This window comes from Melospiza melodia, chromosome 20 (genome assembly GCF_035770615.1).
Source record: "Melospiza melodia melodia isolate bMelMel2 chromosome 20, bMelMel2.pri, whole genome shotgun sequence".
NCBI classification, from domain to species: domain Eukaryota; kingdom Metazoa; phylum Chordata; class Aves; order Passeriformes; family Passerellidae; genus Melospiza; species Melospiza melodia.
This window is the reverse complement of record NC_086213.1, coordinates 5,658,744-5,671,468: the sequence shown is the minus strand read 5'-3', so window position 1 is coordinate 5,671,468 and position 12,725 is coordinate 5,658,744. Positions and strand designations below refer to the sequence as shown.

General features: G+C 43.7%; 1 protein-coding gene across 1 annotated transcript in view; it reads left to right on the top strand.

The window, feature by feature from the left end:
• Nucleotides 1-12,725, top strand: part of RBM19 (RNA binding motif protein 19) — a 62,148-nt gene that overhangs the window by 5,991 nt on the left and 43,432 nt on the right. Inside the window, exons 5-15 of the mRNA XM_063173119.1 lie at nt 4,601-4,814; nt 5,905-6,161; nt 6,598-6,672; nt 6,913-6,991; nt 7,638-7,709; nt 8,639-8,839; nt 9,310-9,440; nt 9,766-9,887; nt 10,591-10,687; nt 11,098-11,208; nt 12,013-12,213. Coding sequence (XP_063029189.1) covers nt 4,601-4,814; nt 5,905-6,161; nt 6,598-6,672; nt 6,913-6,991; nt 7,638-7,709; nt 8,639-8,839; nt 9,310-9,440; nt 9,766-9,887; nt 10,591-10,687; nt 11,098-11,208; nt 12,013-12,213 — 1,560 coding nt within the window. The remainder of the gene's footprint in view (nt 1-4,600; nt 4,815-5,904; nt 6,162-6,597; nt 6,673-6,912; nt 6,992-7,637; nt 7,710-8,638; nt 8,840-9,309; nt 9,441-9,765; nt 9,888-10,590; nt 10,688-11,097; nt 11,209-12,012; nt 12,214-12,725) is intronic.

Here is a 12,725-nt window from a genome sequence, read left to right as displayed (position 1 = left end):
TTTGTGTTTTCTCCTTTTTTTTGTTTCCTCCTTTTTTTTTGTGTTTTCTCCTTTTTTTTGTTTCCTCCTTTTTTTTTGTTTCCTCCTTTTTTTTTTTGCGTTTCCTCCTTTTGTTTTGTGTTTCCTCGGGGTTTTTTTGTGTCTCCTCCTCCCTTTTTTTTGTGTTTCCTCCTCCTTTTGTTTTGTGTTTCCTCCTTTTGTTTTGTGTTTCCTCCTTTTTTTTGTGTTTCCTCTTTTTTTTGTGTTTCCTCCTTTTTTTTCTGTTTCCTCCTTTTTTTTGTGTTTCCTTTTTTTTTTGTTTTTCCTCCTTTTTTTTGTTTCCTCCTCCTTTTTTTTGGGTTTCCTCCTTTTTTTTTTTTGTGTTTCCTCCCATTTTTTGTGTTTCCTCCTTTTTGTTTTGTGTTTCCTCCTTTTTGTTTTGTGTTTCCTCCTTTTTGTTTTGTGTTTCCTCCTTTTTTTTGCGTTTCCTCCTTTTTTTTTGTTTCCTCCTTTTTTTTTGTTTCCTCCTTTTTTTGTGTTTCCTCCTTTTTTTGTGTTTCCTCCTTTTTTTTGTGTTTCCTTCTTTTTTTTTTGGTTTCCTCCTCCTTTTTTTTGTGTTTCCTCCTCCTTTTTTGTGTTTCCTCCTTTTTTTTTGTGTTTCCTCCTTTTTTTTTCTGTTTCCTCCTTTTTGTGTTTCCTCCTTTTTTTTGTGTTTCCTCCTTTTTTTTGTGTTTCCTCCTTTTTTTTTTGCGTTTCCTCCTCCTTTTTTTTTTTGCGTTTCCTCCTTTTTTTTTTGCGTTTCCTCCTTTTTTTTGTTTCCTCCTTTTTTTTTGTTTCCTCCTTTTTTTTTGTGTTTCCTCCTCTTTTTTTGTGTTTCCTTTTTTTTTTTGCGTTTCCTCCTTTTTTTTGTGTTTCCTCCTTTTTTTTTTGTGTTTCCTCCTTTTTTTTTCGCGTTTCCTCCTTTTTTTTTGCGTTTCCTCCTTTTTTTCCTCGTTTTTTTTTGTGTTTCCTCCTTTTTTTTGTGTTTCCTTTTTTTTTTTGTGTTTCCTGCTCTTTTTTTTGTGTTTCCTGCTTTTTTTTGGTGTTTCCTGCTTTTTTTGCGTTTCCTGCTTTTTTTTGCGTTTCCTGCTTTTTTTTTTGCTTTTCCTCCTTTTTTTTTTGTTTTTCCTCCTTTTTTTTTGTGCTTCCTCCTCTTTTTTTTGTGTTTCCTCCTTTTTTTTTGCGTTTCCTCCTTTTTTTTGTTTCCTCCTTTTTTTTTGTGTGTTTCCTCCTTTTTTTTTGTGTTTCCTCCCTTTTTTTTTGTGTTTCCTCTTTTTTTTTCTGTTTCCTCCTTTTTTTTTGTGTTTCCTCCCTTTTTTTTTGTGTTTCCTCTTTTTTTTTCTGTTTCCTCCTTTTTTTTGTGTTTCCTCCTTTTTTTTTTGCGTTTCCTCCTTTTTTTTTGCGTTTCCTCCTTTTTTTTGTGTTTCCTCCTTTTTGTTTTGTGTTTCCTCCTCCTTTTTTTTTGCGTTTCCTCCTTTTTTTGTTTCCTCCTTTTTTTTGCCTTTCCTCCTTTTTTTTGTGTTTCCTCCTTTTGTTTTGTGTTTCCTCGGGGTTTTTTTGTGTTTCCTCCTCCTTTTTTTTTGTGTTTCCTCCTCCTTTTGTTTTGTGTTTCCTCCTTTTGTTTTGTGTTTCCTCCTTTTTTTTTGTGTTTCCTCTTTTTTTTGTGTTTCCTCCTTTTTTTTTTGTTTCCTCCTTTTTTTTGTGTTTCCTTTTTTTTTTGTTTTTCCTCCTTTTTTTTGGGTTTCCTCCTTTTTTTTTTTTTTGTGTTTCCTCCCATTTTTTGTGTTTCCTCCTTTTTGTTTTGTGTTTCCTCCTTTTTGTTTTGTGTTTCCTCCTTTTTCTTGCGTTTCCTCCTTTTTTGTTTCCTCCTTTTTTTTTGCGTTTCCTCCTTTTTTTTGCATTTCCTGCTTTTTTTTGCGTTTCCTCCTTTTTTTTGCGTTTCCTCCTTTTTTTTGCGTTTCCTCCTTTTTTTTTGTTTCCTCCTTTTTTTGTGTTTCCTCCTTTTTTTATTGTGTTTCCTCCTTTTTTTTGTGTTCTTTTCTTTTATTTTTTGGTTTCCTCCTCCTTTTTTTTGTGTTTCCTCCTCCTTTTTTGTGTTTCCTCCTTTTTTTTGTTTCCTCCTTTTTTTTTCTGTTTTCTTCTTTTTTTTGTGTTTCCTCCTTTTTTTGTGTTTCCTCCTTTTTTTTTGTGTTTCCTCCTTTTTTTTTCTGTTTCCTCCTTTTTGTGTTTCCTCCTTTTTTTTGTGTTTCCTCCTTTTTTTTGTGTTTCCTCCTTTTTTTTTGTGTTTCCTCCTCCTTTTTTTTTTTTGCGTTTCCTCCTTTTTTTTTTGCGTTTCCTCCTTTTTTTTGTTTCCTCCTTTTTTTTTGTTTCCTCCTTTTTTTTTGCGTTTCCTCCTTTTTTTTGTGTTTCCTCCTCTTTTTTTGTGTTTCCTTTTTTTTTTTGCGTTTCCTCCTTTTTTTTGTGTTTCCTCCTTTTTTTTTTGTGTTTCCTCCTTTTTTTTTTGTGTTTCCTCTTTTTTTGTGTTTCCTCCTCCTTTTTTTTTTGTGTTTCCTCCTCCTTTTTGTTTTGTGTTTCCTCCTTTTTTTTGTGTTTCCTCCTTTTTGTTTTGTGTTTCCTCCTTTTTGTTTTGTGTTTCCTCCTTTTTTTTGCGTTTCCTCCTTTTTTGTTTCCTCCTTTTTTTTTGCGTTTCCTCCTTTTTTTTGCATTTCCTGCTTTTTTTGCGTTTCCTCCTTTTTTGTTTCCTCCTTTTTTTTGCGTTTCCTCCTTTTTTTTTGTTTCCTCCTTTTTTTTTGTTTCCTCCTTTTTTTGTGTTTCCTCCTTTTTTTATTGTGTTTCCTCCTTTTTTTGTGTTCTTTTCTTTTATTTTTTGGTTTCCTCCTCCTTTTTTTTGTGTTTCCTCCTCCTTTTTTGTGTTTCCTCCTTTTTTTTGTTTCCTCCTTTTTGTTTTGTGTTTCCTCCTTTTTTTTTTCTGTTTTCTCCTTTTTTTTGTGTTTCCTCCTTTTTTTGTGTTTCCTCCTTTTTTTTTGTGTTTCCTCCTTTTTTTTGTGTTTCCTCCTCCTTTTTTTTTTTGTGTTTCCTCCTTTTTTTTTGCGTTTCCTCCTTTTTTTTTGCGTTTCCTCCTTTTTTTTGTTTCCTCCTTTTTTTTTTGTTTCCTCCTTTTTTTTTGCGTTTCCTCCTTTTTTTTGTGTTTCCTCCTCTTTTTTTGTGTTTCCTTTTTTTTTTTGCGTTTCCTCCTTTTTTTTGTGTTTCCTCCTTTTTTTTTTGTGTTTCCTCCTTTTTTTTTTTGTTTCCTCTTTTTTTGTGTTTCCTCCTCCTTTTTTTTTTGTGTTTCCTCCTCCTTTTTGTTTTGTGTTTCCTCCTTTTTTTTGTGTTTCCTCCTTTTTTTTTGTGTTTTCTCCTTTTTTTTGTTTCCTCCTTTTTTTTTGTGTTTTCTCCTTTTTTTTGTTTCCTCCTTTTTTTTTGTTTCCTCCTTTTTTTTTTTTGCCGTTTCCTCCTTTTGTTTTGTGTTTCCTCGGGGTTTTTTTGTGTTTCCTCCTCCTTTTTTTTTGTGTTTCCTCCTCCTTTTGTTTTGTGTTTCCTCCTTTTGTTTTGTGTTTCCTCCTTTTTTTTGTGTTTCCTCTTTTTTTTGTGTTTCCTCCTTTTTTTTCTGTTTCCTCCTTTTTTTTGTGTTTCCTTTTTTTTTTGTTTTTCCTCCTTTTTTTTGTTTCCTCCTCCTTTTTTTTGGGTTTCCTCCTTTTTTTTTTTTGTGTTTCCTCCCATTTTTTGTGTTTCCTCCTTTTTGTTTTGTGTTTCCTCCTTTTTGTTTTGTGTTTCCTCCTTTTTTTTGCGTTTCCTCCTTTTTTGTTTCCTCCTTTTTTTTTGCGTTTCCTCCTTTTTTTTGCATTTCCTGCTTTTTTTTGCGTTTCCTCCTTTTTTGTTTCCTCCTTTTTTTTTGTTTCCTCCTTTTTTTTTGTTTCCTCCTTTTTTTTTGTTTCCTCCTTTTTTTGTGTTTCCTCCTTTTTTTATTGTGTTTCCTCCTTTTTTTTGTGTTTCCTTCTTTTTTTTTTGGTTTCCTCCTCCTTTTTTTTGTGTTTCCTCCTCCTTTTTTTTGTTTCCTCCTTTTTTTTTGTTTCCTCCTTTTTTTTTTGCGTTTCCTCCTCTTTTTTGTGTTTCCTTTTTTTTTTGCGTTTCCTCCTTTTTTTTTGCGTTTCCTCCTCCTTTTTTTTTGCGTTTCCTCCTCCTTTTTTTGCGTTTCCTCCTCCTTTTTTTGCGTTTCCTCCTGTTTTTTTGCGTTTCCTCCTTTTTTTTTGTGTTTCCTCCTTTTCTCCTTTTTTCTCCTTTCTTTTCTCTTTTTATTTTTCCTCCCTCCTTTTTCCTTCTCTCTCTTTTGTTTTGTTTTCTTCTTTAAAATACTTTCCAACCACCTATTATAAAAAAGAATAGGAATGAGACACCTTGAGAACATTTTAATCACCTTGTCAGTGAAAACTGATCTCCCCTTAAGGGATTTTTGGTTTTACACTGCTGGAAATGAGGTGATATCTTGGATTCCAGATTCACTATGAGTCTCTGTTCACAGCTTGTCCTTTTTTTTCCCCCTCAGCTGAAGGAAGATAAAACATTCCAGGAGTTCTTGGTGGTTCACCAGAAGAGGTCCCAGGTGGCCACCTGGGCCAATGACACTTTGGCAGAGGAGCCCAAGAAGGGAAAATCAGCCACAGCAGCAGCATCTGATTACCTGAACTTTGATTCAGATGAGTCTGAGGAGCTGAGTGAGGGTGGGCATGAACCCTCTGAAGATGAGGAGGAAGTCAAAGGTACCTGAGGGAGCTGTCACCCTTTGCTTGTGTGCTGTCACAGGGAGGGACAACATTGGACTCAGTGCCACCAGGAGGGCTGGCTCTCACCTTTCTCTGCTGGGAATGCCTGGGTGTCTCCCCAAATTTGGGGAAATGCAGTGTCTGATATCTTGGGGTGCCATTTATGCTTTCCCTGTGTCAGTAACAGGACAGACATCTGCAGCTTTCCTTGAAGTGTTTTCCTTCTTGCAGCCCTTTCATCCTCCAGGATTTTCAGGGCTGGAGGTGGTTTTGGTGCTTTAGGAACCTGTGGGTGGCTGGGAACTCATCTGGTGTCCCTTTGATGGATGTTTCTGGAAATTGGGCCTGCCAAGGTTGAGGGGAAGGGACAGGGTTCAGTGTCTTGGCTCCAGAGAGCAAATCTGGAGCAGTGGCTTCATTCTGAAGACTCACAGCCTGGTGTGTGGAATTTAGGATGCAGTGTCCCTGCTCCCACAGAGGGAGAAAGAGAACCTTGAATGTGTTTAATTTGGAGGCAGAAGAGGGAAACTTCAAATTTACAAAGTTTGGGGTGGATCTGAAGGGTTCACCTCTAACCTGCAGGAAGCCTCCTGCCAAGCAGGCTCACATAATCACACCAGGAAATAAAGATTTTTTTATCTCCCTCCCTCCTTCCCTCCATGGGATTTCCTTATCTGTTCTGGTGGAGTGGGTGATGTTTCCCCTCCTGCCCCTCATCTCTCCTTGGGTAACTCAAATCCAGGTGTGATTGTGTCCTTTTCCCTGTAAAACCAAACACTTCAAACCCTTCTCTGAGGCCTGCTTGGGGTATTTAGTTAAAATTGTGACAAAATACTTCATCCTGGAGTACCTCAAACCCCTTTCTACCTAAAACCTTTCGCGTTTTATACATGAACTGTTGCTTTGAAGTCCAGGCTGTCAGTCTGGCAGTGCCAAGATGAAATTGCTCTGTTGTTTTCCCATGGAAAAGGTGGAGGATAAGGAGGGGATGGCCATGATTGTGTCAGTTCTCAGCTTTTTCCTGGCCTGGGGGGAGAGCAGCAGCATCTGTGTGAATAAAACTTCTCTGCTCTCTCCTCTCTGCCAGGAAAGAAAGAAGGGAAGAAGGCAGCTACCAGCAAAGACCTCTCAGATATGGATTACCTGAAATCTAAAGTGGTGGAGGATTCTTCCTCCTCATCCAGTACAGAGGAAGAAACAGAGACTGAGGAAGAGGAGGAAAGTGAGACTGAGGAGGATTCAGGCATTGCAGAAACACACACAGAGAAAAAGGGGAAGCCAAAAGCCAAACAAACAGAGCCAAAAACACCAGTGGGGCAGAAGAAAAAAGGATCCACACCAGAGGTACAGCTGGGTTAGATTTGTCTTCTTTGAACAGCAGCTTTGTGGATAGCAGGTGTCTGTCAGTCCTGCAGAATGAGCTGACAGCCTGGGAAGCTGCAGGCCCCACTGGATACCAGCTCTCTTGCTTGGTGTGACCCATTTACAAATTTCACTGAATCCCCTCAGGGCTGACTAAATTCCCAAAGATGGGGCTTCCAGATAAGTGCTGCTGGTGCCCTTCTCAGAGGCTTTTTTCCAGGAAATGCTGCCCTGGAAAAGCAGAACTCAGCTTTTCATGGCAGTGCTCCTTCAGCTGGCACCTCCTGCCCCAGGCTGCTGCAGCTGTGCCATCTCCTGATATTCCCTGCCACTCTTCAGCCTCCTGTTTGTTGGCCAAGCCCAGCTGGTTGTGCTGTGATTTCTGTTCTTTCATTCAGCTTTTTCTCCTCCTCTGCAGAGCCAGGCCAGCTCAGGGGAAGCCAGCACTGCATTCACAGTGAAACTCCGTGGGGCTCCCTCCAACATCACTGAGGCAAGTTTGCTTTCCCAGCTGGAGAAGGGGGGCTCAGGGGTGTCTCAGAATGTACCTCTGCAAGATATTTGCAGAAATTTTTCACTTCTCAGTCCTTTGAGGGCTTTGTGGGTGATCAGGGCAGCTTCTGAACTGTCTTTGTGCAGAGATCTCAGTGCTTTATTTATAAAAAACTTAAGCCTGCAACTTGCTGCTTCCTGTATCTGAGAATTATTCAAACAATTCTGATTCTTCCCACAGCAAAAAATTCGGGAATTTTTCTTCCCTCTGAAGCCAGTGGCAATCAGGATGGGGAAAAAGGGCCAGGGGAAGAATTCAGGTAAGAGCTGTGTGTGGAAGAGGGGTGGGATCTGTGAGTTAGGGGATCTGTTGCTCACCCCTCTGCTCTTTTAGCCTGCATTTCCACATCCCTGGCTCGTGGCCTGATTGTTGGAGACCTTTCTGTGACTTTGCAGCTCTCCTGCCCTACTTGCTGGCCACAGGATGCCCTGGGCAGGGGAATGTTGGCTGTGCTCCCTTTGGAGTAGCAGCAGGAGCTTTTTTTTATTGAGTTACATCCAAAACTTTATTCTAAACACCCCAAGCCATGCCAAGGAAAAGCCTGTTCCCCTGGGATAGCTGCAGCAGCCCAGGGCACTGTGCTGATTTGTGGGAGCAGGTCCCTGGAGCTTTGCTGTGTGCAGAGGTACTGCCTTCAGTTTTCACCTTTTATTTGCTCTCAGAGGCACCTGTGAAAGCCTCCTCCAGCTGCTAAGTAAAGTTTTTGTGATTTTTTTATATAAAGAATAAGCTTTGAAAAGGCAGTCTGACATCATTTCCAGGCTGGATTGAAACTTTCCATGGGAGCTGAATGCTCTGCCTATAGGAATCTATATTAAAGCAAGCCCAATTCACCCTTAATTACCCAATTAGTGGCTGTGTGTGTTCCCCACATGATGCTCAGCTGAACCTTCCCTTCCTCCAAGGTTACATCTTTGTTGACTTGAAGAGTGAAGCAGAAATGCAAAGGGCCTTGAAGCGGAAAAAAGAATTCCTGGGTAAGGGCTGTTTGTTCTCCTCCTTGTTCCAGCCTGGGAGCTCAGCTGCTCGAGTGTTCCCTGCACAAGTGGCTGCTGTGATTGGAGTTTTTCCCAGGCACATGGGGGGGGGTTTGTTCCTTGGGATAAACCAGGTGGGGTTTTGGGGCCCTTGTGTTTCGCCCTGTGCTTGAGGTGGTTCTTGTTGGGGTAAAACTGACAGTGCTCGAGTGCAGCTTGGTACAGACAGTGCTGCAAGGCTGGGCTGCAGCCCTGGGCTTGGCCTAACCCTTGCAGTAACTCCTGAAATTCTGTTTGCAAATACTGCCTAGGCTGGCACAGACTCTCTGAAAGGAAAGGGGGCTGGGGTTGATACCCCGATTTTTATGAAGACTGATTTTTACAGCTCCCACCTCCCCCTTGTTTTTGAGTCCTGCTTAGAGCCTATGGGGCTGTAATTGTGTCTAACCCTGGGTTCTTTGTGATGCCTTAAGCTTTAGCTTTCACATTATCCAGATTCTGTGCTGCATTAGTTTATAACTCTGAACTTCATATCAAGTGTTAGCAAGTTCTCCTCACAGCTTAGTCAGACAAAATCCTTTTCCAGTTCAGACCCAAAAAGTGTAAACAGCAGCAAATTGAGGAGAGCAATCTGGGGGGATAGGACTTCACAACATAAGGTGTAATTGGACAATTAACCCCAATATGTGAATGGACCAAAACCTATAAAAGTGTGAAACCTCCATGACCCGAGGTTGGAGCCTTGGCCAGGCTCTTGTACACCCCAAGGTGTATCCTTTGGAGGCCTTTTAAATAAATACCTGCTTTATTCCTTTAACACTGCCTAGCCTGTGCTCTGGGCAGCCTCTCAAGGCATCATTTGCATGTGGGTGCTGTTTGCTCCTGGCCTTGGGAAGCATCCAGGATCCCTCTGTGTTCTTTGGGGTCAGGTGGGCACTGTGTGGAGGTGTCCCGGTGCAGGAACACCCCAAAAGAAACTGCTCCAGCAAAACCTGAGCACCAGCCCTGGCACAGGACCCTGAGGGATGATGAGGAGGAAGAGGACCTGTCTGAATCAGGGAGGCTCTTTGTCAGGAATCTGCCTTTCACCAGCACTGAGGAGGACTTGGAGAAGATCTTTTCAAAGTATGGTGAGTGTTTGCCACGGGATGGACAGAGCTTGGACATTGCCCAGCTCCCACATCTTTTATTTTCTGGTGTGATTGTGAGCCTGTTTGGCAGGAGGCTCCCTGCAGGTTAGAGGTGAACCCTTCAGATTCACTTCACATCCCAGACTTGGGGTGTAAATTTGAAGTTTCCCCTCTTTTACCTCCAAATTAAAGGCATTCAAAGTTCTCTTGGCATCCTGGGGCAGAGAGGGTGAGGCTGTGGATGTGTTTGCCCCTGACTGAAGGTCAAGGCAGCTGCTCAGAGCTTGCCTGGTTTGTGTCACCTGTCAGAGACCTTGGGCTGCTTGTCCTGGGCCCTCCTTGTCCCTCTGCAGCTCCTGGCCCAGGCTGGTGTCTCCCCACCCATCCAGAGCTGCCCCCCTCATCCCTGATTGTATCTGGGAGGTGCCAGTTCAGGGACATCTGTGACCACTGAGCCTTGCCTCCTGCAGGACCCCTGTCAGAGATCCACTTCCCCATTGACAAACTCACCAAGAAACCCAAAGGATTTGCCTTCATCACCTACATGATCCCTGAGCATGCTGTGAAGGCCCTGGCAGAGCTGGATGGGCAGGTGTTCCAGGTACAGCTCTGATGCTTTTCCTCTGCTTTGGACTGCAGCTGGTGGGGATGTAGCTGAGTTTGCTTCTGGGCTTTGTTAAAAAGGGTTTGAGGCTTTCCTGCAGGTTCTTTTGGTAGAGCAGCTTGGTTTGAGCAGCTTTCAGACACCAAAATCCTGGTAGAGGTGGGGAAGGAGCTCTGAGTCTGTCTCAGAGCCACTTTGACTTGCAGTGGTGGCTCCTTTGGGAAGGAAAATTCCCTCCTTCCACTGACTGGGTAAGATACCAGGAAATTTCCTCCATGTGGATTATTCCAGAGCTGCTGGACCTCTCCTTCCTGTCTTGCAGGGCAGAATGATGCATCTTCTACCGTCCACCATCAAAAAGGAAAAAGTGGAAGATGGAGATGCAGAAGAATCTTCCTCCTACAAAAAGAGCAAAGAGGCCAAGGACAAAGCCAACAGTGCCAGGTATTACACAAGCTGCCAGATTCCCAGGAATGCATGTGGGATCTTGACAGGGGTGCAGAGATTCCCAGAGCTGGTGAAGCATTTGCTGTGCAGCTCTGTTTCCTTTCTCTCTCACCTCCCCAGCCCCTCTGCCCAAGAAGCTGCAGCAGCTCAGTGAGCAGCAGGAATTGAGAGGTTTGAATGGCTTTGGTGGGAGTTCCTTCTCTAATAAGAGTTAGTCTGGTTCTGTAATTTCTGTAATTCTTCAGGGGGGTGGTTTCAGATCAGCTGGGCCTTTCTCCTCTGCTTGGCCACCTGTAATTGTAATTGTAGAGGCTTTTTCTTGCTGTGTGACAAATCAGTGTGAAAGAAGTGCCTGATACTTTCTGTCTTGAAGGGAGAAGGGTGCAAAGGGAATTGCAAGCCAGGGGTTTGCATGGTTTAGGAAACCAGTTGGAAAGGTGTGTTCCTGTGAGGCAGAGCCTGAACTTCAGCTGCAGAGCTGTGGCCAGTGAGGTGTGGGGAAGCAGAGCTCACTGCCTGCACAGCTTCTCTTTGCTCTCCAGTCACATCTCCCTCATCCTGTCCCTTCCCTAGGCATCTTCCACCCTTCTTTCCCTCTCCCTTCACCCTGCCTGCTCGTGCTGGTGCTCAGAGCTGTTTTATCCCAGGATTTTTGGCTGGAGGGGCCATGACTGACCCTGGCTGTGTTTTCTCTTGGCAGCTCCCACAACTGGAACGCTCTGTTCGTGGGGACGAATGCTGTGGCTGATGCTATGGCCCACAAGTACAATGCTGCCAAAAGCCAAGTGCTGGATGCTGTGAGTTGGGTTGGGATGGATCAGCTGGGCTGGGACATCATTTTCCTGCCTGTTTCTTTGTGGCCAGGGCCTTGTCTTGCACAGGAAAAGCCTCTGTGCATCCATGGGCACCACACAGGCTGTGGGGTCTGAGCCTATTGATCCCTTGGTCCCCAGCCTTCCTTCCCACTCTGCTTTCCTGTGGCTGAATTTTGCATTTCCACATAACTAGAAGTGGTGAAAATTAACACCCTAAAGCTCAGATCCTTCCTGGAAATTCCATTTTACTCTGGGACGCGTTTGAATTCCAACAGCACAATTTATTTCCAGCAGCTGCAGAGGAGCTGGAGCATTTTACCCTCCAGCTGCCTGCCACATTCCCTTTTGCATGTGCTTCTGAGAGCAGCAGGTGACTGAATTCTTGCCTGCAGGAGAGCAGAGACAGCGTGGCAGTGAGAGTGGCTCTGGGAGAAACGGAGCTGGTGCAGGAAATCCGCCGGTTCCTCGTGGAAAACGGAGTCAGCCTGGATTCCTTCAGCCAGGTGAGAGGCACCAGTGGGGATCCACCTCTTCTAGTCCTGGAAATTGGTAACTAAATCCTCAGCATCTTGCAGGATTGAACCCTCCCTGATGAGTTTGGAAATTATTGTATTTGTGGGGTGCCCCATGGCAGGAAGGAATGATGCATCTGACTCCATGTTCTCAGAAGGCTCATATATTATTTTATAACACTGTATTATACTAAAAAATACTAAAGTAACTAACTAAAGAATACACAAAGGATGCTTACTGAATGCTAAAAAGATAATAATGAAAACTTGTGACTCTTTCCAGAGTCTGGACACAGCTTGACCCTGATTGGTCATTAAGTCAAAACAATTCACATGAAACCAATGAAACAATCTCCAAACACATTCCACATGGGCACAACACAGGAGAAGCAAATGAGATAAGAATTGTTTTCCTTTTCTCTGAGGCTTCTCAGCTTCCCAGGAGAAAAACCTGGGCAAAGGGATTTTTCAGAAAATGTGAATGTGACAGGAAATGTATCCATTTGAAAAGGCAGTGGCTCTCAGGATGGGTGAAATCCATGATCTGATGGCATGAGGATGGTGGGCAGGGAAGGAGCCCTGTGGATCTGCAGCTGACGCCTCCATCCATGAGATGTGGATTTTCCAGGGAGTGTTTCCTTACATGCCTGTCAGTCCTGTTGGATCTGGGGAGAGGAGTGACACAGAGAGAGGGAGAACACAGCCTTGGAGATCTGAAATCTCCAGTTAGAAAATTGCTGGATTTTCTCTCTTCCATGCCATATTCTTTCTTTCTTTCCCTGCTGGCTGTGCCAGGCTGCTGGTGAGAGGAGCAGGAGAGTGATCCTGGTGAAGAATCTGCCAGCTGGCACGAGTGCCCTGGAGCTGGAGGAGCTCTTTGGGCAGCACGGGGACCTGGGCCGGGTGCTGCTGCCAGAGGGAGGCATCACAGCCATCGTGGAGTTCCTGGAGCCCACAGAGGCCAAGCAAGCCTTCACCAGGCTGGCCTACTCCAAGGTGAGGGCCCTGCCTGGGGAGGGGGGTCTTGGTGAGATGGGGAGCTGCAGGAGGGCTCACTCTGAGTGTGGGGGGCACAGGGAGTAATGGGAGGGTGTTATCCCAGAGACACTGATGCTCCAAGCTGTGTCCTTTGGGTTTAGGGAGGTGCCTGGTACAGCAGAGCAGGGCTCAGCCTGCAGAGGATGCTGGAGAAGGGGCTGTGACACAGCTGGAGGGTTTCCTTTTCCTTTCTCAGTCTGGGAGTGACCCATGGCAGGCTGTGGTCCTGTAAGGCTGGATCCTTCTGTGACAGAGGGTTTAGGCTCTGGTCCTGTAAAGCTGGATCCTTACCTGACAGAGGGTTTAGACTGCAGTCTTGTAAGGCTGGATCCTTACCTGACAGAGAGTTTAGCCACTTGCAAAGGTTATTCAGCTTTTCCACTGCTGATTTTCATTACAGAGCAAGGTGAAAGTGAAGCTGAGAGCAGAGTTTTTCCTTCACTCCTTCCTCTCCTGTCTTCCCTTCACAG